The 24,285-nt window shown below is 37.1% G+C and overlaps 1 protein-coding gene across 1 annotated transcript; it reads right to left on the reverse strand.

Annotated features, from left to right (window-relative positions):
• Positions 1 to 498: 498 nt before the first annotated feature.
• Positions 499 to 24,285, reverse strand: LOC306856256 (long-chain fatty acid transport protein 1-like). The gene is made up of 13 exons (XM_079395413.1): positions 23,948 to 24,285; positions 23,642 to 23,809; positions 18,547 to 18,941; positions 18,302 to 18,466; positions 15,960 to 16,029; positions 15,768 to 15,859; positions 15,484 to 15,593; positions 10,886 to 11,095; positions 8,026 to 8,152; positions 6,950 to 7,087; positions 5,891 to 6,055; positions 5,638 to 5,784; positions 499 to 1,416 (listed from the first exon to the last, which is right to left on the reverse strand). The coding sequence occupies exons 2-13, from the start codon at positions 23,806 to 23,808 to the stop codon at positions 1,259 to 1,261; spliced, it is 1,944 nt and encodes a 647-aa protein (XP_079251539.1). The 5' UTR covers position 23,809; positions 23,948 to 24,285; the 3' UTR covers positions 499 to 1,258.

Genomic DNA, 24,285 nt, shown 5'->3' on the forward strand with positions numbered 1-24,285 from the left:
TGGAAGTAGTTTCACTTGTTTTGGATTTTAAAAATCCTGATAGATGATATAGTAGGTGAAAAACAGTATGTGAAATGAGTATTGAAGTTAAATGAAATTGAGAAGTATGTACAAATTTACAGTATACACAAGTGCTCAGGTGACCTGCTACTTCCAGCATGATTCTGAAGTGTGCATCCAATAGACACTTTTCTATCCCATAAGGCCACAGGAGAGTAGTTGTGAATGACAGTGAAGCAAGGCAACTGCTGGTAGGTCACATGACAATGACGTATGTCCAAATTACGTTAATTCTATATTGAACTTTTTTCATGGTCGCAAAGTAATTACTTATTCAAAAGTACCGACTCAAAAAGTATGTGAAACTCAGCTAACGTGTAGCTGCTACTGCTATTTTTGGATTTGTTTTTTACAATTAGTATATACTTTAAAATATGACCTATGCACAATTTTTGTGAGATTCAAGAAAAAGCAAACATCAATACAAGGACATTAAAATCATTTAACAAAAATTTAATGTTTATGTCAGGACATTAGAATAAGAAAAGAGCAGTCTGCAGTAAAAATTATTATTTATTATTTTAATCATTCACAAGTCTGCAGTAAATTAACGTGATTACACAGTTTTAGTTTTTAAAACGTCATGTGACATGTGAGGCAATTCATCTTGTCATACCACACATGGGCAAAGCTTGAGGAGGTACAATCTAAGGCACTTTGTTTTGGCTCTTTACAATGATACTCTGTAACTTTGAGCTTTCTAAACATCACTTTGGAGTTAGACATTTTAACAACAATTATGTAGTAAAAATCTTAAGTCTGTTAACATAATCATCATCTTTTCAGGCTCAAAAAGTATTGTAGTGGTTTAAGTCTATAGTGTCAAAATCAGACAGTGAAGTCTCATCTTTCATCCTGTTGGCTTTATTTTTTTTTTTTTTTAACTGGTTAAATTGGGAGTGCACATATTGTCACCTATACGCTACCATCAAATCAGAATAACATGTTAAAATAATTCTCTCTCACCGTCTCATCTATTGCATATCACATACTCAGCTTGTCATTGTGAAGACAGCTACCTACCAAATAGAAGAAACCTGTTCAAAAGCCATTTTTTTTTTCAACTAAAATGTATATGCAAAAACTGTCTAAATACTAGCAGAACAAATTTGAGTGGGTTCTGTTGCATTGTGGTAACACTGTGCGCGGTCACAGGTCAGAAGACCAGGTAAGTTCAGACTACCTTCTCTTCTTCGTCTCAAATGGATATCCTGCCTTCTTCAAAAGCACTGTACAGTTCCTCGGTCACAAGCTCATAACGGCCTGCTCTGGAGTTCAGAAAGTAGATCTGGTCAGTTGTGAGCCGTGGATTGTATCCTTCCCTCTGCAATCTGGTCTTCTGAATTTTAAATGTTCCTGTGAATAGTTAAAGGGTTAGTTCACCCAAAAATGAAAATTAGCCTGTGATTTATTCACCCTCGAGGCATCCTAGGTGTATATGACTTTCTTCTTTCAGACGAATCCAATCTGAGTTATACTAAAAATTGTCCTGGCTCCTCCAAGTGTCATCATTGTAGTCGGCGGTGTTTCTGTTGAACAGTCCACAAGACATCAAATAAAGCGCACACTTCCATAATAAAACGTGCCTCACACGGCTCCGGGGCGTGAATAAAGGCCTCCTGTAGCATATCCATGCATTTTTGTAATAAAAATTTTCAAATGTAATAAACACTTTTCTCTCACTCCTGCTGACTGTTGTACGCGGAAACCGTTTGGCGGATGATGTAGGACGTATGCGTCACGTGCCTCTGAGAAATGCTAGTCTCACGAGTTAGTTTACAGGAGCAAAGGAAGCAAAGTTTCCTTACTTTAGCAAAGGAAAACCAGCCTCCTCTTGGCTTTTATCGAAATCCCCTGACATTTTTCTTAACAAATCCTCGGTTTGTACTTCTAATTTTTGTGACCGGTGTTTTGTTTTCATTCTCTCTCTGCGTTCGTCACTAATCACGCAATGCCGACATCCTACGTCATCCGCTAGAACGACTTCCACGCACCACAGTTAGATGAAGTAAAAAATAAGTGTTGATTATGTTTGAAATATGGATATTTTTCTTATAAAAACGCATCGACTCGCTACAGGAGGTCGTTATTCATGCCCGGAGCCGTGTTGGGCACATTTTATTATGAATGCGCGCGCTTTATTTGACGTCTTTTGGACTGTTGAACAGAAACACCCGCCCACTGCAGTGATAACGCTTAGAAGAGATTTCTGTTATAACTCCGATTGGATTCATCTGAAAGAAGAAAGTCATATACACCTAGGATGCCTCGAGGGTGAGTAAAACACAGGCTAATTGTCATTTTTGCGTGAACTAACCCTTTAAGAGTAGGAAATCAGCTCACAGCATGCATATTAATATTTTAGAAAAGGGTGATTTTTTTTCAGATTAAACATAACCCTAATCTAACACTAGTGAACATGATAATATTTAGTTTATATTAAAAAAAAAATAATTGTAAATATATTTAAATAATATTATCTATAATTTCTTATCTATACATTTCATTCAGATTCAACACAAATTAAATGCCCATGGTAGGACAGAAAAATACAAAATGAGGAATGCAGTAAAAAATCTGATATTGTGACAGCCCTAATCATTATAATACTCAATATAATTTAAAAAATTAGTAACTATATTTAAATTTGACCCATACATTTATTTTTGTGATTCAACAAAAACTAAATGTCAAAAATTTGAAATTAGGAGTGTAGTAAAAATCTGATATTCTGACAGCCCTAATAAAAAATATATTTATTATAAATAATATATTGTTTTTTATAAATGAGTAATTGTATATTTTATTTAAATATGACCAATACCATGACCATACTCATTTAAAAAGTACAGTAGAAATCTAGTTTAAATAATGCAAAATGGTATTGAATAATTTGTAGTTATTAACAGAAACTTAATTTTTTTACAAAAATATTTTAATAAATGAGAAATGTTATGCTGAGATTTCTGTGAGCATTTTTAGATGATGAAAAATTATTTGAAACGGACTGTTTGAAGAAAGTTTAAATAAGAGAAACTTGTAACATCTCTAAACGCTCTCATATTTAGACAAGTTTGCTAAATGAATTGGTTTGATAGCTTGATAAAAGCACATTAATCATTGTGATATTCACAATGTTGCTTAATTTTATATTGCTTGCAAAACTACAGTACAGTGCATATGGCATAATACTTAATATATTATTGTTTCCAGGCCGTTTATTTTTATTTAATGCTATGTCAGCATCTTAGGCTATTTACATGGCAAAAACAATAAAAAAAATACAAGTATAACAAATACAATAAAAACCAGCAAACAAACAAAAGTTATATTACACAAGAATTTTTAAATTAAAGGTGCCATAGAATGCATTGATACCATATTTTAAATTGTACTCATGTAAGGGCAATGGAAATGGTTTTACATATCCATTTAAAACCCTAGCATTTGTCCCTAGAATGAAATGGTCAGTTACTACCTTACTTGGAAGGGTCATGAATAATAATGTTGATTGGCTGTTTCACAGTGCGTCTCAATGTTGAGCTCTGCTCTGATTGGCTGTTTCACAGTGCGTCTCAATGTTGAGCTCTGCTCTGATTGGCTGTTTCACAGTGTGGCTCGTTTCAGTAGCTCACAAAGCAGGAAGGAAACACAGAGAAAATATATACTTCAATACTTTCTCTCGCAGTTATAGTGTACAACGGGGCTAAAGGCCCCCCTTAAGAAAAAATGTGCTATTCACTGTGCCTAAAATGTATAATTGCAGAAAAAATACATACGTTGTATTGAACATTAACGGATTTTGTATGAAAATAAATCATTCAAGTGGTTTATTTTGTTTAAAAATCTTATAAATGTATGAGGTGGCAAGAGGAGCCTGTTACCCCACACCCGGGGGTAAAAGGCCCACCAGCCTGGGGTAAAAGGCACACGGTATTGATACAAATACTTCAGCTAAAATAATGGTTTTTAAAATAATGTCTAAGTTGATACTTGTTCAAAACAATCACTTTAGCAAAGTTTGTAGTATTTTCTGCTTATTTTGAAAAATGAATACTACTGTCATTAAAATATGTTAATAGAAAAAATATATTTTAAAATAGAGAAACAAAATCATTTTAATAAGTAAAGATTCTGAACGTATTGAAGGAGATCCAATAATAATTGAATATATATTTACAGTAATAAATTATATTTTATTATGTGACATGATTAATATGTTTTTAAATATGATGGTTTCATTCTAAATGGTGATTATCTCTAATATGGACACCCAACATAATATATGATTTACCATCTGAATCTAACCATGTCATGTCAACAAATGGACAAGTCATTGATCTATTAATTATCATGTTAATTACTGTGCGCCTTTAGCCCCAACAGCAGGGGCGCTTTTTATCCCAAATACCATACTTTTACATATTCTTTCGTTATTTAAAAACTGTTGCTTTAATTATCTTAAACAAAACTGAAAATCATAAAGAAGACCTTTATCTCAAAATATATGCATTCATTTTAGTGATTCTCATTTGCTACTTAAATCAACAACATTTTAAAAAACATAATATATTAGATCAAGTAAGCACAGAATCAACTTTGCACTGCTGCGTGCGATCTCGTCAAAGATCAGATAAACATACAAGTGCATCTTGAAAAGCAGATGTTTTGGAAAGTGCTAAGCCATGTTTTTGTGCCATCTAGTGGTGTAGATGAAAATAATATCAAAGGCGCCTTTTACCCCGGGGCGCCTTTAGCGCCGTTGTACCCTATCGTTGGGTAATTATACTGTATATAAAATGCGGGCATCAGGGAGCCGCTATTAATATGCGGGGCATTGAAACTGCTTTCGAATGCACGATCACTTTTTACTTTCACTTTCGGGATTCGCGAACGCACAAACTCTTTATACTATGGAGCGGCAGTACTTACCACACATTTTACAAGATCAGATGCTTGTCAGTGGTGCTCAGGATCTGTAAATCATTCACCATCATCCTCAGTCATCTCTCCTTACTCGGTTTATGTGATAAGTGAAATCTCATGTACTGTAATGTAACAGGCTACTATTAGCAAGAAGCTAACCATGCCCCTTTAGTGGCTCGCGTTATTTTATTAGAACGCGTTATTTGCTTTCCGTGCCTTTCTGAATACAGGCACCAACCCATCCCTGCACATCATCCCCTGCACAGCTTGGAACATAACATTTATTTCCATGAGCTGCCATTTTTGCTATTATCCTCACTTGTTTCTTCATAATATAATTTGGCTGTGCACATTCGGCTGGTGGCTGACATAGAACATGGCAAATGTGTATATGCAAATGTTTGGGGCGTAACTATTAATGATCCCGACTGTTACGTCACAGTTGGTGTTATATTCTGATTCGCCTGTTTTTCAGTGGTCTTTTGGAAACAATGGTGTTTGAGGCTCATGGTATATCATTTCCATGTACAGAACTTATTATTCAACTATGCCAAGGTAAATACAGTTTTCCATTCTATGGCACCTTTAAAATATGATAAAAATTCTAAAACTTTTTTCCAGGCCGTATAGCATCTGGAGATCTTTCCTCACCTGTGGTATCTACACATGGGGAGATGCGTAGAAATATTGGCCGTGCGTATGGGGGAAGAGCTTGCTGAACCTCTTTCAGGAAAGAATTACAGTTGAAGTTTCCTGTTGAGTCAGCAATGGCAGCCATTCCAGCCTTTCCCTCCACACCTATACAAACACACACACACACACAGTACATGAGGATATCTAACCTATACATATGGAATTATGGGTCCTGGGAACTTTAGGACAAAATTTGCTGTATCTGTCTCACCTGGTACGTTTACTCCAAACACTGCTACATCAGTTTGTCCCAACAGGCTGCTCAGTGTTCCCTCCACTTCAGTAGTGGACACGTTCTCACCTTTCCAACGAAACGTGTCACCACACCGGTCCCGGAAGTACATGTATCCAAGCTCGTCCATAACTAAAACATCACCTAAGAGACACCATACCAACAAAATAAGTTTACTACATAGTGAAACAGCCAATTTCATAAGTTTAAAATGTGTTGAACCAGAAACCAACACCTTTGAGGGTGTTGAAGAAAAATAGCAATATCTCTTGACTAAGAAGAACATAAAAAGTAGACTTCATAATGCTACAAAGAATTTGCATAGACCTGTGGAGTTATGGAAGAATGTTTTATGGATTGATGTGACAAACTTTTCGGAGCCATCAGCAGTATGTCTGGTGCAACAACGTCAAAGTTTATGAGTGGAAGAACACAATCCCCACAACATCATGGATTCTTGGAAGTATCATGGAAGTTTCAAGCCATTTTGGCAAAAATTGTGATGCTTTTGGTGCACAGACTGAAGCTTGATAACTGGACTTCCAGCGGGGCAATCATCCCAAACTATACATCCAAATCTACTGGAGCTTCGTTCAGGGATCAGTCATAGAATGTTCATAAATGATGCATCAACACAACACACACACTCTTTTTAGAATCCAGATTCTTATATATTATTTAAAAAAAACTAAAGTGTACTTTTTTTGTAAGCCCCAGTTGGCATTCAGGATTTGGCGTTTTCTAAGACATCAATTACATGTTCATGTTACATTTTGGTTGCATTTGTAAATGAATGAAAATAAGATAATAATATCCTAATATCAATTGCAGGCCACTAATTGTATTTTGGCATGATTTGAGGTATCTGTAAATAACGTTTGATAAAATACTGAGAATCGTCATGTATCAGAATGTCACATGCTATTAGCATATACATTTACATTATTATTTTTTCATTTCACCTTCCACAACGGTAACTTTCACACTGTTAAAAACTTCTAGACACTGGCACTTCATTGCAGTTTGTTATGGGTGCACCTGACAGATATGCAGAGTCGTTTTTCTTGAACACATTGTAGGCAATCTTCTTCCTGGTGACATCCTGACTTGCGTACCCATCAAACCGACGCAGAGGATCCTCCTGATTAATTCTCCCCACCAACAGCCCAGGCTCTCCTGTGAGTGGAAGTCAATACATGAAGATAAAAACCCATGATAAGAGCACAAAAGAAATCTGTGGGAGGAAAATGACTGCTGATTATTTTGTACATTGTTCTAGTCTGATGCAGTCAAATAATAGCCATTTTTACTTGATAAGCATGCTTATTGTTTTCTTTAAACAAATTAAAATAAACAGCATTTGGAAAAAATTCAATGGCTTTTAAATTTGATATTTTATGCAACACATTAACATTAATATATTTTTAAAGGGGTCATGATATAAGAAATCAAATTTGCCTTGATCTTTTGCCATATAAGTGGTCTTTGTACCATTAAAACATCAGAAGGATCCCAGTGTAAGGAACAAGTGGATAGTTTAATTTTAATGGCACCCCAGATCATGTCAGAGGATTGTTCGGAGTGTTTTGTTTTGTAGGCACAGTGTCACGGAGAGTTCACAAAGAAACATTTGTTGAAAGATGAAGCGGTACTAGATATGACTGCAGCTGCATCACAAGCCAAAAGTAAATGATTTCATATAATGCTTTGTCTGGAAATTACCATTTTATTTTTGACCACGTTGTCGAAACACTTGCATGCAATAGTGAGGGGGCGTTGATACTGTTTCCTATGCTATGATGTTAGACAATCATAACAGAGGCCGATTCCTGACAACCCTTAAAGAACACACCCCTTAAAACAGGCCGTTTTAGAGAGGGTCAGAATGAGGGTTTTGCGTGCGCAAAAAAACCTCAAGGAACATAAAAATAGTAAAAAAAAAAAAAACGAAAGAAGAATCCATGTCATGACCCCTTTAAAGTTTCCAAATACGTTTTGAGGCCACCATATATCAGACTTCAATTACAAAGATTAGATCTGAAATTATGCGAAACCTATTTCATTAACATATATTTGGGAAACATAAATCAAAGGGTACTTGGCAGTGAACGCACCAGGTCGGCAAGGCACACACAGTCCCTGCTTGTCCCGAACCAGTTCCATGTTTTCCTCGTTCACTTTCAGCAGTCGGATGGGGTACACGTTTGGCAGAATGCGACTGTTAAAACCACAAGCTCCAACCTGAAGCATTCAGAGTGAGTGTTTTACTATTCAGTTACCGGTTACAACTGATAATTGCATATTCAACGTTCTCAGAACAACACTGTAGGGTATCAGAGCGAATCAGACAATTTAAGATTCAATCAAGAACATGGTTGAAACTAGGGATGGGTATCGTTAAGGTTTTAACGGTATTACTACTCTTATCGATACTGCTTATCGATCCGGTACTTTAACGGTATTCTTATCGGTACTTTTTGTTTTACTTTGTTTCTTTGTTCATATTCTTACAGTATCTTATCTTATGTATATAAAACACTAAAAATGCCTGCTCTTCATCAATTTGTAAATGCACCAGTGTGCAGGTGTTTTTAGTGTTTTATATACATAAGATAAGATACGGTAACAACATGAACAAAGAAACAAAGTAAAACAAACTGACAAATACAATAAAACAAACACACAAACGAAATGAAATAAACAGTGCTTTCATTTTTCCATGAAGGTCTACTAATATTAATGTTCAGGTAAGTAATAGTTACAAAAGTAATCAAATGTAAATGAGCACTGCATAGTTTTCACTGTATGTACTGATAAATTTATGTTTATTAAAGCTATAACGTTGTTCAGATTAAGAGCTGTGGGTGATTTTCTCTTTGCATTTTGTTCTTTGATTAACATTGATGGCTCAAGCTCCAGTCTAACACTTTAAGACAATATACTGACACGCAACGGATTTTCTCCCAACTGTTCTCGTCCACTTAAAACATAAAAGTGAAGACTCTCATAACCGGCCATTTTGACACATTGTGTGTGTATTTTTTGGCATATTTTTGTGTGTTATATCGACGCGCCCAAAGCTCAAAGTGTACTTTGCTTGTCCGTTTTGGAGCACGCCGCCGCGCAGACACACGCGCGCACACACATTTCAGCCTGGGGAACAGCAGATTGTACTTTCAACGTTTTACTATCAAATATGTCCTGCAATGTAGCAACAGTAAAGACGACATTTTATAACAATCACTGATTGAGCTGATTCAGATGTTAAGTTTTGGTTCGGAGGAACGAATCCGCGCCGCTATGAAGGGAAGGGAAATGCGGCTATAATCCTTGGAAGCCAAAATCAAAAAAAAAAAAAAAAATACTTGGCTTAATATAACAGCCACAGGCCTAAAGTGTGAGCAGATGTTTGAATAGTTGGTTCTCTCTTCTATCATAATTAAACAGGACTTTCATGTTGCGTGTGCTGAAGCTCCTCCGCGTGAGCGCGATCTGGCTTCTGAATTGCGCATAGCAAAAATGCATCATAGACAAATGTTTGAATATTATTGCACATAAAAACAGCTGGCGACATATATATATATATATATATATATATATATATATATATATATAGAGAGAGAGATAGAGAGAGAGAGAGAGCAACAATAAATGTATGTTTGTTTTCTTAATTTCTCCAATACCGACAGAAGTACCCATAACATCAGAGCTTATCGATACTCCGGTCTTTCATAATTTAGCCCCGAGACCGATTTAATACCGAGTTTTGGTACCCATCCCTAAACATGAGGAGCCGAATTCCACAAAGAGGCCCAAGACAACCGGATGTTTGTAAATCAGATCCTAGCACAAAAGAACACTTATTTATAATCACAACTCAGGAAGGAGATTGTCAAATTTGGGGCAAGTAACCAAGATTAATGGTCAAAGAGATGCACAGCATGGCCATCACATGTAAATCAATGAAATTATGAGCTAAAGACTTCCTCAGATTGACTTCCCCCAACTAGCAGACAAAGACCAGACCGAGATTCCTTCTAAACCCTTTTGATCTTCTTGGTATGTCTTTTGAATAACTATTGAATAGTTTATAAGTTTATATTCACGTGGGGTATGTATGAGTTTGAAAATTCATGCTTTAAATGTTTCCATCAATCAATACTTTGTAAAATGTATTATATTCTTTTTATATGAAATGTCCAAAATTATACTCTGCAAGAGCGGGAAAATTCGGACCATGTGACTGATAAGATAACATGTTGATTTATGTATTGGGAGGAGAAACAGAGTAACACCCCAAGCTAAGACGATGTCTAATTGGTAAAGACACCATTTGGGATGGGTCCAACAGCCCAGTTTATAAATTCAGGACACCATCAAATTATGCTTTTAGTCATTGCTTTTTGCATTAGGGCTCTTAGCCATGCTTTTTGCACCGTTCCAGCGTGCTTCGGCCTGCATGCCTGCTGCTACTTAACCACGATGAGAAGAAAAACCATCTAGTCTTGTTACATCCCTTTTATTCTTTTACTTTAGTTTCTTTTCTTTTCCGTTGTGAGTTTAGTGTTCTGAGTCAAGTTTGCCGCAACGCCGTGTCTCCGCGTTCACCCCGAGTCTGTGACCACCTCAAAACTTCAACTGGACTTCCAGCCAATCAACAAACTTGGGAAACTCCCTTTCTGCAATGACGATAACAATCCCTTAACACAAAGGCAATGCAAGTACAACCTCTGTATTCTAGCTAAACTGGTGCATCTAATATAAATTTTAACCTTATTCAGGAACTCAATGCGAGGGTTAATTAGATGATTGATGGTTGTTCAGGCCTATGCAATTGCATATATTGCTGTAAACTTGGGATTTCAGATTTTCACTCTACTAAACTCATTCTTTCCTCACTTTCTCTCTTTTCTGCAACCTATATGAATATATGAGCTAAATTAACCTGTTTCCTTTACAACACTGATACTTGACCTTGCCATCCATATTGGCAATGCTGCAGTTGCACTCGGTGGCTCCATAGAACTCGCCGATCTGTTTTACTCCGAAACGCTCCATGAAAGCCTCCCATACGCTCGGCCGCAGCCCATTTCCCACGGCTAAACGCACACGGTGCTGACGGTCAGAGGGGCGCACAGGCTGAGACAGCAAGTAACGGCAAATCTCGCCTATGTACTGCACAACCTGCAAGAAAGAAAAAAAAAAAAAAAAAAAAACAGTTGTAAGAGCACAAACTATCCATACTTATATGACCTTTTTATTTTTTTATTACTCAATTTACGTATTCAGTAACAATTAATCATTAAAGGGGTCACCGGATGTCCGTTTTCCACAAGTTGATATGATTCTTTAGGGTCTTAATGAAAAGTCTATAACGTACTTTCTCAATGGTAGTGTAAAAAAAAAACACCCTTTTTACCCTGTCAAAACCAGCTCTTTTCACAGCAACCCGTTTTAGTCCATGTTGCTTTAAATGCTCATGAGCTCTGCTGACCCTGACCCTGCCCCTCTCTTCCATGGGGGGACGACCTGTTCTCATGAGACTAGGGATGCTCCGGTCGATAATCACATTTTATGACTCGATTGGTTCTCACTACATTTGACCGATCTCACGAAGCGATTGCAATTTAATGACGTCAGCACGTCACAACATATATGATTTGGCGCCGCAGTCATGTCATCGCCGGTGTGGAAATGTGTATATTTTGCATGATGATATGATGAATGGATGGTTCATTTTTAACAGCAGATTCAGTGACGTTAGAGCTGATCTGCACATCAGTGCACGCGTCTGCAGTGTGTTATGGAGCTGATCGCGGCCGCTCAGTCAGTGCTTGTGTTTATATCGGCCACTCGGCATGTTTCTGAAGTGGCTCTCCACACTGCTTGGCTAAAAATAGTTATTTGAGTTGTCACCGCGTAGAGGATGGAACAAAACCTCGTCGGAGCTGTAACATAACAGTAACATAATACGCTGCTTTTAAATGAACATTTATTTATAAAACAAAATATCCTCTTTGGCCATATTAGCCTACTCAATAGCATTAACACCTTTCAAACTATCTGGAATGCCACTGTTTCTGTCACTGCAACTTGATCAGGCGGACACACACACACACACACAAATGAAATTGTCTGCCTGATGAAAAATGTATTTTTTAAAAAATGTAGTTAACATTTTTGCATCATTTATGATCATTTTATTCAGCTGCAAATAATCAGAATATTTTTTTTGTATTACCCCACCCGTGAATTATCTGCAGCGCCCGTGGATATAACCGTGATCAAACTACTGTTTTGTTCTTTCAGTAGTTTAAACATTTAAAAATTGGACCGCATTAAACCTTAGGAGTTACATCAGACTTCTCCATGTTGGAGTTTAAATGTTTCTATTCATTTTGTCCTCTCTCTAACATTGGACAATGTTAAATTAAACTAATCCAATTAGTTCTTAGGAGTTAAAATTTTATTTTTTTAAGTAATCTTGTTAAAACTGATTTCATAAAATTGCTATTGAAAAAAGTATCGTTCAGGAATCGGTATCGAACTGAAGGTATCGGTATTAGTATCAATATCGAACATTTTTGAACGATGCCCAGACCTATCGAGGGCGCATTCCCTTCAAAAACAAACGTAATCCTCTGCCTCTTCAGCGGCTCAGATGTTGGGAGATAATGACGACTGCTATGTTCATTATTACATCCAACAACAAAACACCTCAATCGCTTAATCAGAGACATTCTTGTCTACTCCTGCTCCAGCGTCGAAACAATGGTGGACAGCTCACTCAGGGTGGGTCTAAGGTAAGACGGCAGGGTCAATCAACAATTGTGGGAGGGGCCTGTGTGACATCACACATCCAAGAATCAGAGAATGACTTGATTTGAAAAAGGGGATTTTATTTATAGTGTAGCAAATTAGATCAAAGTAAGATGAACATAATTTATCATAACGGGTTGTTATCAATTATATATTCATCTTCAGGAATTAACTGTAGCATTAACAGTACAATAAAATGATTTGTTCGTCCGCAGTATGGACAGTTTCATTCGTCTATTGACTAAGGAAAATTATTTCTCTGGTCACTAAGAATAATCTCCTTCTTAACACGTCTCTCATAGAGCGTGTAACAAAACCGGAACGTTAAAGTGACCTCCTTCTGTGAGCTGCAGACACAGACAACCAAGCGTGAATACATATGGATGTTTATTAAACTACACTACAGGGGTACATGTAACATTGAACTAAACACAACATACATACATTAAACACAGATGCCAACGCAAGGAAGGCATGGAGAGAGTGAGAGAGAGGGAGAGAGAAAGAGAGAGAGAGCACGCTTGCGCGCGTGCGCAAGGGAGAGAAGGAGTATAATGGCAGGAGTTGTACATCAGCTGACACAACCTGTTAGAACCATCAAAGAATTACATCACCTTAATCAAAAGTGGTCGAAGCCTAGAAGCGCGTCTAAACATTATCAAGCGGTTGCTTGCACTGGTTTGTTGCAATGTTGAAAGTGTCCTGCTGCATATATAATGCGCAGATTCTTGATGAATTCCTTTAGGAGTGGAAGCTTTGTCATTCCAGTCATGGGTTGATTGGTCCGAAGTTAAATCGCCAAAGTTACTGAGCTCAAAGCTGCCAGGAGCTCGGACTCCCCCGGAGGGGAGTCGCTAAGTTTCCACGGTGATGATGTCTCTAGTGCACCGAAGGTAAAAGAGAAGAGAAGAAGAAACTCTTTTGGGTGGTGTTAGAAGTTTTTATCTGGATCCAGCAACGCCCATTTCTGGTCAGTTCGACCAGTAACAACGCGCATAGTTTCGGCGGGAGAGTGTTCCTTTGTCTCACTTACACCTCATTTGCATGTTTTATGACTTCTGCTGGATCAGTGTAATTCTTCCCACAGTACTGTAGGAATATTATGATGCATTTCACAAGTTCACAGTGTACATCATTGTTTGAGAAACGAAGAGCAGATCATTTTGATATCAAGAAAGAAACATCTAGCATATATTAAACCAGAGATACATTCATACACCTGAATATAGGCGTTTAGAGTCTAACTAATACAAGTAAAGGGTTGTAACTAGGTTAATATAATAGGGGAATATACATACAACACACGCATATATCAGATACATTTATAACTGCTTAATTATAGCCTAAATAAAGCAAATGTCTTTATGTGTGTGTGTGTGTGTGTGTGTGATGTGTATTTGAAATTGTGGAGACCACTGGTCTAGTCAGGCCATTGGTGCCTGGCACAGGGGGGGGGTCATTCACTCCTTTTCGGAATGTGTTTGAAGTCCGATGGAGAGAATAGATAGTCAATTTTGCTTAGCATCTGACAGTGGGGGGGAACAACCACTGGCAATTACGCACCATATAAATGTAGAATTTGGGGCCAGGTCTGTGAGTTATTTAGCTAATGTCACAGGTTAAAAGGGGTCTCTAAGACATAAAACCACAATGACCATCAAGGATCATAAGCAGACGCTACAATAGAGATTTAAAAAAAAAAAAAATACCACTGGGTGGATTTTTATCATCATAGTGTGGTTGTGTACACACATTTATGTTCAAACAATACGTTGTTTTTTTCTTATGTTTTCTATTATATATTACAATACATTTTGATGTTTTTGAGGGTATTATATGCAATCAATGTCAGGCTCATATCTCCCTCCCTCCAGCTCACTAAATGAGCAACACCTTGATGTTCCTTCACAATGAACCAAAATCTCACTTTCCACAACCTTCACCCTCTCTGGTGGAATAAGCTACCAAGCAACTGAAGACATACCTCTTCCACAAGCCCTTAACCCATTGGTCTGAAACTCAATTCCTGGAGGGCCACAGCTCTGCACAGTTTAGCTCCAGCCCTAATCAAACACACCTGATCCAGATAATCAAGGTCTTCAAGATCACTAGAAATTTCCAAGGTACGATTTAGAGCTGAACTCTGCAGAGCTGCGGCCCTCCAGGAATTGAGTTTGAGACCACTGCCTTAACCACTCAAACCTTAAACCAATGCACTTAACGCAAACACACACAGAGTCAGGTCAGCTATCCTTGTAGGGACTCTCCATAGGCGTAATGGTTTTTATACTGTACAAACCGTATTTTCTATCGCCGTACATCAACCCTACCCCTTACAGTAAACTTTCTGCATTTTTACTTTCTCAAAAAAGCTCATTCTGTTTGATTTATAAACTCTTGTACCCATGGGGACCTCAATTTAGGACCCCACTATGACAAGAGTCCCCATGAGTCTGTGTGTATTCATGTTTAAATCCCCAACAGGATATATAAACCTGTACACACACACAAATTATCCTCTTCTATGGATCTATTCATATTTATATCCTCAATATGAATTTCTCATTTCTCAAATCTTTGTTGGAAATGGTATAAAGGTTTTTCAAAAGCTATATGTAACTAGTGAAAATGTTACAAACTTGATCAAAATGATTTATTCATAAAAATGATCATTGATGATGGTTTAAAATGATCATATTCATAATTTTGGCCATTCTTATTTGTCATTAATAACCCTAATAAAAGTGACTTACGGTGCAGTTATGTTTGATGCAGTCTTCCCAGAAGCGACTTGCAGAGAACTTCTTCTTGACCACCACAGTTATACCGTGAATCAGACACTGGCCCACCCCCATAATATTACCTGTAAAAGAGTACATTCAACAGATGCGCAGCATGCGTTTGGCTGTTTGTAAAATCTACAACAAGTATGTTTGAAACCAACAACTTCTAACAGCTTATTCATTGAAAGACAAGGAGCCTATAATGTCAGCAGCTGATCAGAAGCAGCATGTCTGCCATATGTACAATAATATACCTGCTGAATGGTAGAGGGGTAAACAATCATAGATGATATCATCTGGCCGCATCCGAAAAGAATGGTACCCGAAAGCGGCAATCCTGTAATACCTAGGAAATAGAAGCAATTTATGAAAACTCATTTCAAAAATGGGCCTAAAAGTATTTCTCTCTGAGATTTATGAATGTGATATGGCTGTGAGCAGGTTACCGACTGTGCACCACTATAGCAGCTTTAGGGAGTCCTGTGGTGCCAGAAGTGTAGATATAGAACAAACGATCTGTGACAGAAAGGGGGGAAAAAATGGATAAAACTTAATAAATGCATATGTAATGTAAATAAAACAGTGATGAGACATGGTTGATGCTTGGACTAGTAGTTTTCTGCTAACTGTGCATGATATACTGCTTACTATGTTTAAAAACGTAAACATAATACACACAATTTGAAATTATGAACTATGAAAATTCTCATAATATATTTGCTTAATTCAGTAAGTTCCATCTTTTTAAAATCACAGAATTAAATATGTCAACATGTCTTAACTATTAGCAGTCTGGTTAAATAACACATTGACATTTATAATTTACTTATAATTCACTTATTATTATAAAAGCAATAGCACATTATCTTTTGCTGTAGTACCAAAAATTGTATTGACAATCATGATATTTCACTGCCATTACTACAAACTACTGACATTTTGGTACTGTAACATACCTAGTGCACAAATGGATGTTGAATTTTGCACTGGCTATGATGAACATGGTGCAATTATGCTATTCTAAGATTTTTAAATTCTGAAACATTCTAAATTTATTCTACTCTGACATTCAAATATTTCTTTCTCTGTATTTTCTGTCTGACTCGTGCCTTTCTCACGCAGACACTTTTCTTCAAGTATCATCAAAAGAGCTCTTGACAGAATTGAGGGCCACTTCAGATGAGTGTGTACATTTATTTCAGGTAATTAAAAATCGAATTAATATGCCTCTCAAACTTGTGACTGATTAAGGGGTATTATGCAAAGAAAACAATTGCCAGCAGCACATTCTGAAGTGGTCTTATAACAACTTGTGTAATAGGTAATCCACCATATTTTGTAATGAATAGAGGGCAAATGCAGTCTTGGAGGACTTTCTTATTAGACATCAAAAATATACTTTACATACTAATAACCAAGAATAAACACAACTAACCACCAGGATAAGCAGACAAAGTTTATACATCATTCTAATACCGTCTGTCCACCTTAAAGGCTTTAAACTAATTGTCTAGAAGTTCCTAACTTACCTCCATAAAAACTTTAATAATGGCCCTCAACAGAAATTTTGCTACAAAACTGCAGCAGCAGAGATTGTAAAAGCACAAGACATGAAATAAATGTAACACTCCAGTGCGCTGATAGTCAAAGTAATGTGCACATAAAGAGGCTAATATTTCCACCTGATCCATTCATCAGACGGTTCATTTGAGTCCTCTCTGAATGAACCTCTAAAGCAAGAATGTCAAACTCATTTTAATCGTGCATGCCACTTTTTTAAAGGGCAATAACTTGGGTGCCCTTTTAGGATAAAAAGATGTGGGTTTACATGCAAAGTTGATCTGTCCTTCTGTAACTAAAAAAAAGAATATTTTGAATACATCATACCCATTTACAGGGGTCATGAATTGATTTTTTTATTATTATTTTATAATATTCTCTGAGGTCCACTTATAATATTGGTACATCAAAAGCAGTCATAACTTAAACATAACTTTTTTTGTTAATATTCTGAATAATATTTTAATTTTACATTTTCTGTTTACGTTTTCATTTTAGTTCAAGTATTAATAACTTTGTTGTGCTTTGTCATTTTTATTGGTTGTTTTTAAATATGTCTATATGGTTTATTAAGTTTTTGTTATTTTAGTACTTGTGAATATGACTTTAGTACAATGTGAATATGAATATTCAGTTGATTGCTTGATTTTGCATGATGAATAAACCAAAATTCATTTATTTTATTTATCAATACTTTACATATAAAAAGAATTTAACACAGACCAGGCTTTAGAATTAAGCTGCTTACTTCAACCATTTTTTTCAATAAAAGTGTTTGCAAATCTTGTGTTGAAGGCATGCAAAGATAATGTTCTTCCATACCTAAAAACTGCAGAACATTTGGAAAATCTATATCTAAATCTATATTTATTCCAAGTGATCCTGTTGTGATCCACATGTGCAAGAACGAAAGATGCGTTGATCGGTGTCTGTGCAGGCAGTCTTGCGCTAATGTATTCATCTCTCCTACATAATCAAATCCTTGTAGTAGAAACTGAGTCAGCTTGGTTTCAATAAAAGCAGTTTCTGGACTGACAAGGAAGTTTTGAGTTACTTGCGATATGTTTTTGAGAAAATTTTGATTTATCAATTCATGACCCTTTTAATAAATGGAACATCTTTTTCCCTAAAATCTATCCAGACTCCTCCACAAGCCGTATCTGACCATGACCCATGTGCTCTAAATCTCTGCTCTAAAGCTAAAACCTCGTAATGCTGTAAAACTCACTGTTGAAGCCCTTGGACACGGTACAGGGTGGTGGATTTCGACAGGCAGATGCCAGAATGGAGTCAAGGGGGTGACATTTCAGAGCGGCCATCTGGTCTGGTCTGAGGTCTCCCGTGCTGAACCGCACCATACTCTCACTCAAAGAGGAGCTCACTTCAGACATAGCTACATACACACAGGGAGGAACGTGCAATTAATTAGGTGCATGATCCAGGTAAAAGTTAGGGAGAATGTGGTAGGCTCACCGTCTGCTAGCTCTGCTCCAAAAACCAGCGCTCGGGATGCTGACACCCCCACACAGTGCATGAGTGAATCCCGTCGGAGGTTAAAGTTGATGAGCGCGGCTTCTACTCCTACTTTGGCCAGGCCCAGCCAGAGTGCTACTTGGAGCGGCCGGCTCTCCATGAATAGCGCCACCACGTCTCCTGAGGTCCAGCCCTGGCTCAGTGCCCAGTGAGCCACAGCATTGGAGATCTGATCTAACTGGGAGAAAGTCCACGTTTCCCCAGTGGCTTCATACACTAGCGCAGGCTTGTCTGGGTGCCGAGCCACGGTTTGTGCAAAGATGGAGGGTATGGTGTTTCCGTTTCGAATATGATGCCGTAGTGCCAGTTTAACCCTCAACAGCACGTAAAGACCGCTGATGGACAAGAGGAGGAGAAATCGGTTATTCAAGCATGCTGAGAACAATATAGTGAAGCATTAAGACCCCGATATACTTCAAACGAAGTTCGTTTTCATTCTTCGTTTGGGGGCAAAAAGAAGTTCGAAATGCCTGAGCGACAGTATACTGTTTTCGAACATTCCAACACCCCCGAGGTGTATCTAAGTGTGAGACGGGTACCAATGGTCAGAATATTATAAACAAAAGAATAATGATTAGCAGCAGTTCAGAGTCAAGTATCATGTTTGCAAAACAAAAAAGCACCATTTCCATAATCAGTCCTTTAAGTGTGAATGGCTCATAGTCTGAAAACTTTAGCATCAGGGCTCGCAAAATCGCTAGCCCGACGTCCCGGGGCTATTGACCTTGTTTTTGAGTCTTTGACTTTGAGTCTCTTGCTCATCAAGGCTGTATTCATTTCAAAAATACAGAAAAAACATTGATATAGTGAAATATTATTGCAATTTCTAATATTGGTTTCCTATTTTAATACCTATACTTTAAAATAGCATTTATTTCTGTGATCAAAGCTGAATGTTCAGCATCATTACTCCAGTCTTCAGTGTCCCATGATCCTTCAGAAATCATTCTAATATGCTGATTTATTATCAGTGTTGAAACTGTTCTGCTGCTTAATATTTTTTTGGAACCTGTGTTCCTTTTACCTTTGATTAATAAAAAGTTTAAAAGAACAGCATTTATTCAAAATAGAAATATTTTCTAACAATAGAAGTCTTTACTATCAATTTTATCCATTTAACACATCCTTGCTGAATAAAGTTTATTGAACTTTCTTTAAACTTTTTTAAAAAAGAAAAACATTTCTGACCCCAAACTTTTGAATAGTTTATATTGTAACACAAAATCTCTATTTTGACTAAACACTGTTATTTTTACCTTTTTATATTTTTTTTTGAAATCACAGGTCCCAAAAAATATAGTATAAAAAGTAAAATAAAATAAAAGCAGTACAACTGTTTCCAACATTGATTAAAAATCAGCGTATTAGAATGACTTAAGGATCATGTGACTCTGAAAATACTGCTTTGCTTCACAGGAATTAATTACATTTTAAAGTATATTAAAATAGAAAACATTTATTTTAAATTGCAATATTTCACAATATTATTTTGTGAAATAATATTCAGTATTTTTATCAAATAGATACAGCCTTGATGAACATAAGAAACTTCTTTAAAAAACTTTATTGATCCAAACTTTGAACTGCAGTGTATTGTACAGTAAAAATGTTTTCTCAGGTAAAATGTACATAATTTAGTTACATCAAGGGTCAAATATAAATAGCACATGAAAGTTAAAAGTTACACACTTTTTTTGTGTGCGTGCTGTACAGGTCTGGTATAAAGAATGCTTTTGCTCAGGTGCCCGAAATGTCCGCCCAATAGAGAAAAGTTTTGCTCAGCAAGAAAAAAAAATTGAGGAACATTGCTCACACGGGTCCTTAAATTTGATACAACTAAACTGAAGAGTTTTTAAGGCCTTAGACAGTTTTAAATACGTTAAATGGTATAAGAAATTATTTTTCAAATTGCCTTAAATGAAGAATTCTGCAAATACCTTGTAAATAGTAAAATAAAACTCTTTCCTTGATATTCGTTGATATTTGTGTATTGAAAATGGTTTTGATTGACATTTATGGTCTATTATATTTAGGCTAGTTAAATTAATTTTCGGGTTACCAAAATCTGAAGAGTACCTGCCCGAAGGGCTACCATGGATTTAGAAATTTTCCGAGCCCTCAGCATGATGTGGAAAAAATATTGGAGTCATCTCAATAACACAAACCTGTTTGTTACTTTATTTTATTAAACTGGATAAATTATTACACCTTTTTATATTTTATTTGAAACTCATCTATTTGGTACTTGCTATTTCTTTACTCTTTTCTGTCATTCTTTTCATGGCTTTGGAAAACTTGCATCTGATGTTTCTCTCTTTTTGCATAACTACGGGTCGTCGACACCAAGCTTCGTTGCGATTTCTTTCTAGGAATTAAATGCTTTCTCTGAATCTTTAAAGTCTCTGCGTGAGCGATCGTTCAGGTGCGGATATATTCGACACAATGTATTTATGTTGCTAGTGACTTGGAGATGTTGTTCTCCTGCCTGACCTTTGTTGAACTGGAAACGAACCAGGGAGAGAAAAAAAAATTAAAAATTGCATGTCAAAGAAGGTGAAGGTCCCGAACCCACCCACCGATTGCATAATCGCCACGGACCAATGGTAGCTCAAAGGAGAAAACAAAGGTGTTTAGAATTAGAAAACATTATTACAAGCTAACCGTTGTGACTCGGGCTAAAGTAAGATGATAGTTTTGAACACTGGCAGGTTATGTACTTGCTCAAATATTGATTTCGGATTATTTTTAACCAAAAAAAGTTACAGACTGCAGCTTTAAGGTTCTGTCACATTTAACACTCTTTGGCAATTTTTTTGCTGCCGAAATCCAGTTATTTCAACAGGAATCCACACGATTGAGAATTTTGTGTGAGGATGAAAGATTTCCCTGTGATTATTTCACAACAGGTTCACCAGGATTATGTTAATGTGGATTATGTTCTTTGGTTTCACAACCAAATTTGCACTGATTTGCCAACCACTTAAAGTTGGCACAAAATGGACATTGCGACAGAAAGAGAAAGTTACTATACTATGTATGGATGCTACGCCTTAAAAAAATACATGGATGAACTGTTTACAACAAGACCAGTGACATGCATTAAAAAACTTTAAAGGTGCCATAGAATGAAAAACTGTCTTTACCCTGGCATATTTAAATAATAACAGTTCTGTACATGGAAATGACATACAGTGAGCCTCAAACACCATAGTTTCCTCCTTCATATGTAAATCTCGTGATTAAAAAAGAGGGCTTTCACACTAAGAGGGCTTCACACGACGACTGCCGCGGTATGATAACCTTTATTATACCAAACCAACAAATGGTCATTTCAATTCAGCTGGACCCACTTTCCTGTTTATCAACTACAAATGGCCAAGCAAGTGCACACACTGACAAGATACACGATACAGTACGAGACCAAACGCGATTTCAGCAACTCTCATCCTAGTAAACAAAATAAGCGTTTCCTAGCAACGGCAAATGCGCTAAACACTGAGACAAGTAAATACACTTACAAGCTGATTTTAAACTTCCGCTGATAGACTGCTTCTCTTAAAGACCACTTCCATTACACTGCCTTCTGCTGGCGCTTGAACCCACTTTCCTGTTTATCAACTACAAATGGCCAAGCAAGTGCACACACTGACAAGATACACGATACAGTACGAGACCAAACGCGATTTCAGCAACTCTCATTCAAAAGCAGTTTCAATGCCTCGCATATTAATAACGGCTCCCTGATGCCCGCGTTTTATATGCAGTATAATTACCCGACGATATAACTGCGAGAGAAAGTATTTAAATATATATTTTCCTCCCTGTGCTTCCTTCTTGCTGATGAGCCGTACTGTGAAACAGCCAATCAGAGCAGAGCTCATTATTATTCATGACCCTGCCAAATAAGCCAATAACAGACCGTTTCATTCTAGGGAGAAATCCTAGGGTTGTAAATGGACATGTAAAATTGTTTCTGGAGATTTTTTGCTCTTACCTAAGCCCCATACCTTCTGTGTAGATATCAGAGAACAATTTAAAATACTGTATCAATGCATTCTATGGCACCTTTAATATGGTCAATTTTGATTGCATGCTGATGTTTAATTTAAAGGTTTCATGGTTTCGGTTTCTGATCTGATGGAGGCAGTTTTGAATGTGAGCTTGCTGTTGATTGTAAGTAAGGGGTGGAGTTTAAGTGGACACATTATTGGAGAAGTCCTGGACTAATCTCCCAGGAGATGTCTCTCATTTCATCAGAAGATGAAGAAATTTTGCTCATTACATGGAAAAAAAAAAAAAGAGAAGAAAATCTAAAAATGAATCATGCACAGATGAATTGATCGCAATGCATTCAGAAAATAGATAGGGTACATTTCCATTTCATGCCGACCTTAACTTCTGCTAAAAACAAACAAACAAAAAATTCAACATTCCATGTCAAATCAGCTCAAATATTTGATATTGCTAATATTTTTTCTGATAATCCACTTTTTTGTAGAAGGGGGTCAAAATGGCAATTTTCACCTGAAATTCAGAGCCAAATTAAAGGGAGGCCATCTTTCTGAAGTCATTTTTACCCCCCTGTAATTTGGCTTTGAATCTCAGGAGAAAATTACAGTTTTGACCCTCTCTACAACAAACGCAGATTGCTCAGTAAATATTCATCCATGACATTTAATATTTAGGCTTTCATCACTAAACATGTTTATCTTTCTTCAGAAAAAATATTAGCAAAATCAAAAATTTGAGCCGGGGAAGTTTCCTAAATTTGGTTAATTTGACACGGAATGACCCAGCTAAAGCCAGCATATGATAGTTGTCTGGTCTTTGCTGGTTTAAGCTGATCTGGCCAAGCTGAATTTTTGCTGATAGCGGTCTACCAGCCCGACCAGCTAAAGAAGTGGATAAAACCCCTCTAAAATCAGCCTGCAAGCCATGTCTGACCAAGCTGGAAGACCAGATAAAATCAAGCAACCAACTTAAGCCTGGCAACCAATTTGTAATTGATGTGACATCCAAAATATCAGTTACTCACTTGATGTCCCTTTTAGCTGTACGAACTACCACATACAGGTACCGCCAGCCTCCTGTTCCTAAGTAAACACCCAAACCTGCTGCCAGGCTCCAGGACCAGGATGCCCCAAAGAGATGGAGCAGGCCCAGGGAACCCAAGGACAGGAAGCCACTCGCCACATAGTGCATCCTGAAACAGGACCATGTTGTACATCACTTTTCAATCTTCAAACACAGTAAACTCCACTTTGGTATTCAGAGAACATGTGTTTAACAGTAATTGTTTACGGTGGTATCGTAAAGCAATAACACAGTCATGAAACCTTACCTATGGTAGAGAGAGATGTAGTTCAGTCAGTCCTGATCTGTCAAGACATGAGACGACCTTGCAGTGCAGTTAGAGGTTGACTGACCACAGTTATGTCCAAACTACTGACCCCCTATGAAAATAACACGAGCGTGCGAGAGCACAGAGAGCGGGAAAACTTGCTACAATAGTCTGTTACATTCAAAAGTTACACTATTCACTAAGTATCTTCACTTCGTGAGCAGCACCTTTTCGACAAACTGTGTTTACGAACCATCACTGGCTGTTTGGAGCAACATGAAGCCGGAGATTGTGAGAAAGAGTTTCAAAATGGCTGTAAGGAGAGGGTGTTTCACAAT

This window comes from Barbus barbus (assembly GCF_936440315.1).
Source record: "Barbus barbus genome assembly, chromosome: 3".
NCBI lineage: Eukaryota > Metazoa > Chordata > Actinopteri > Cypriniformes > Cyprinidae > Barbus > Barbus barbus.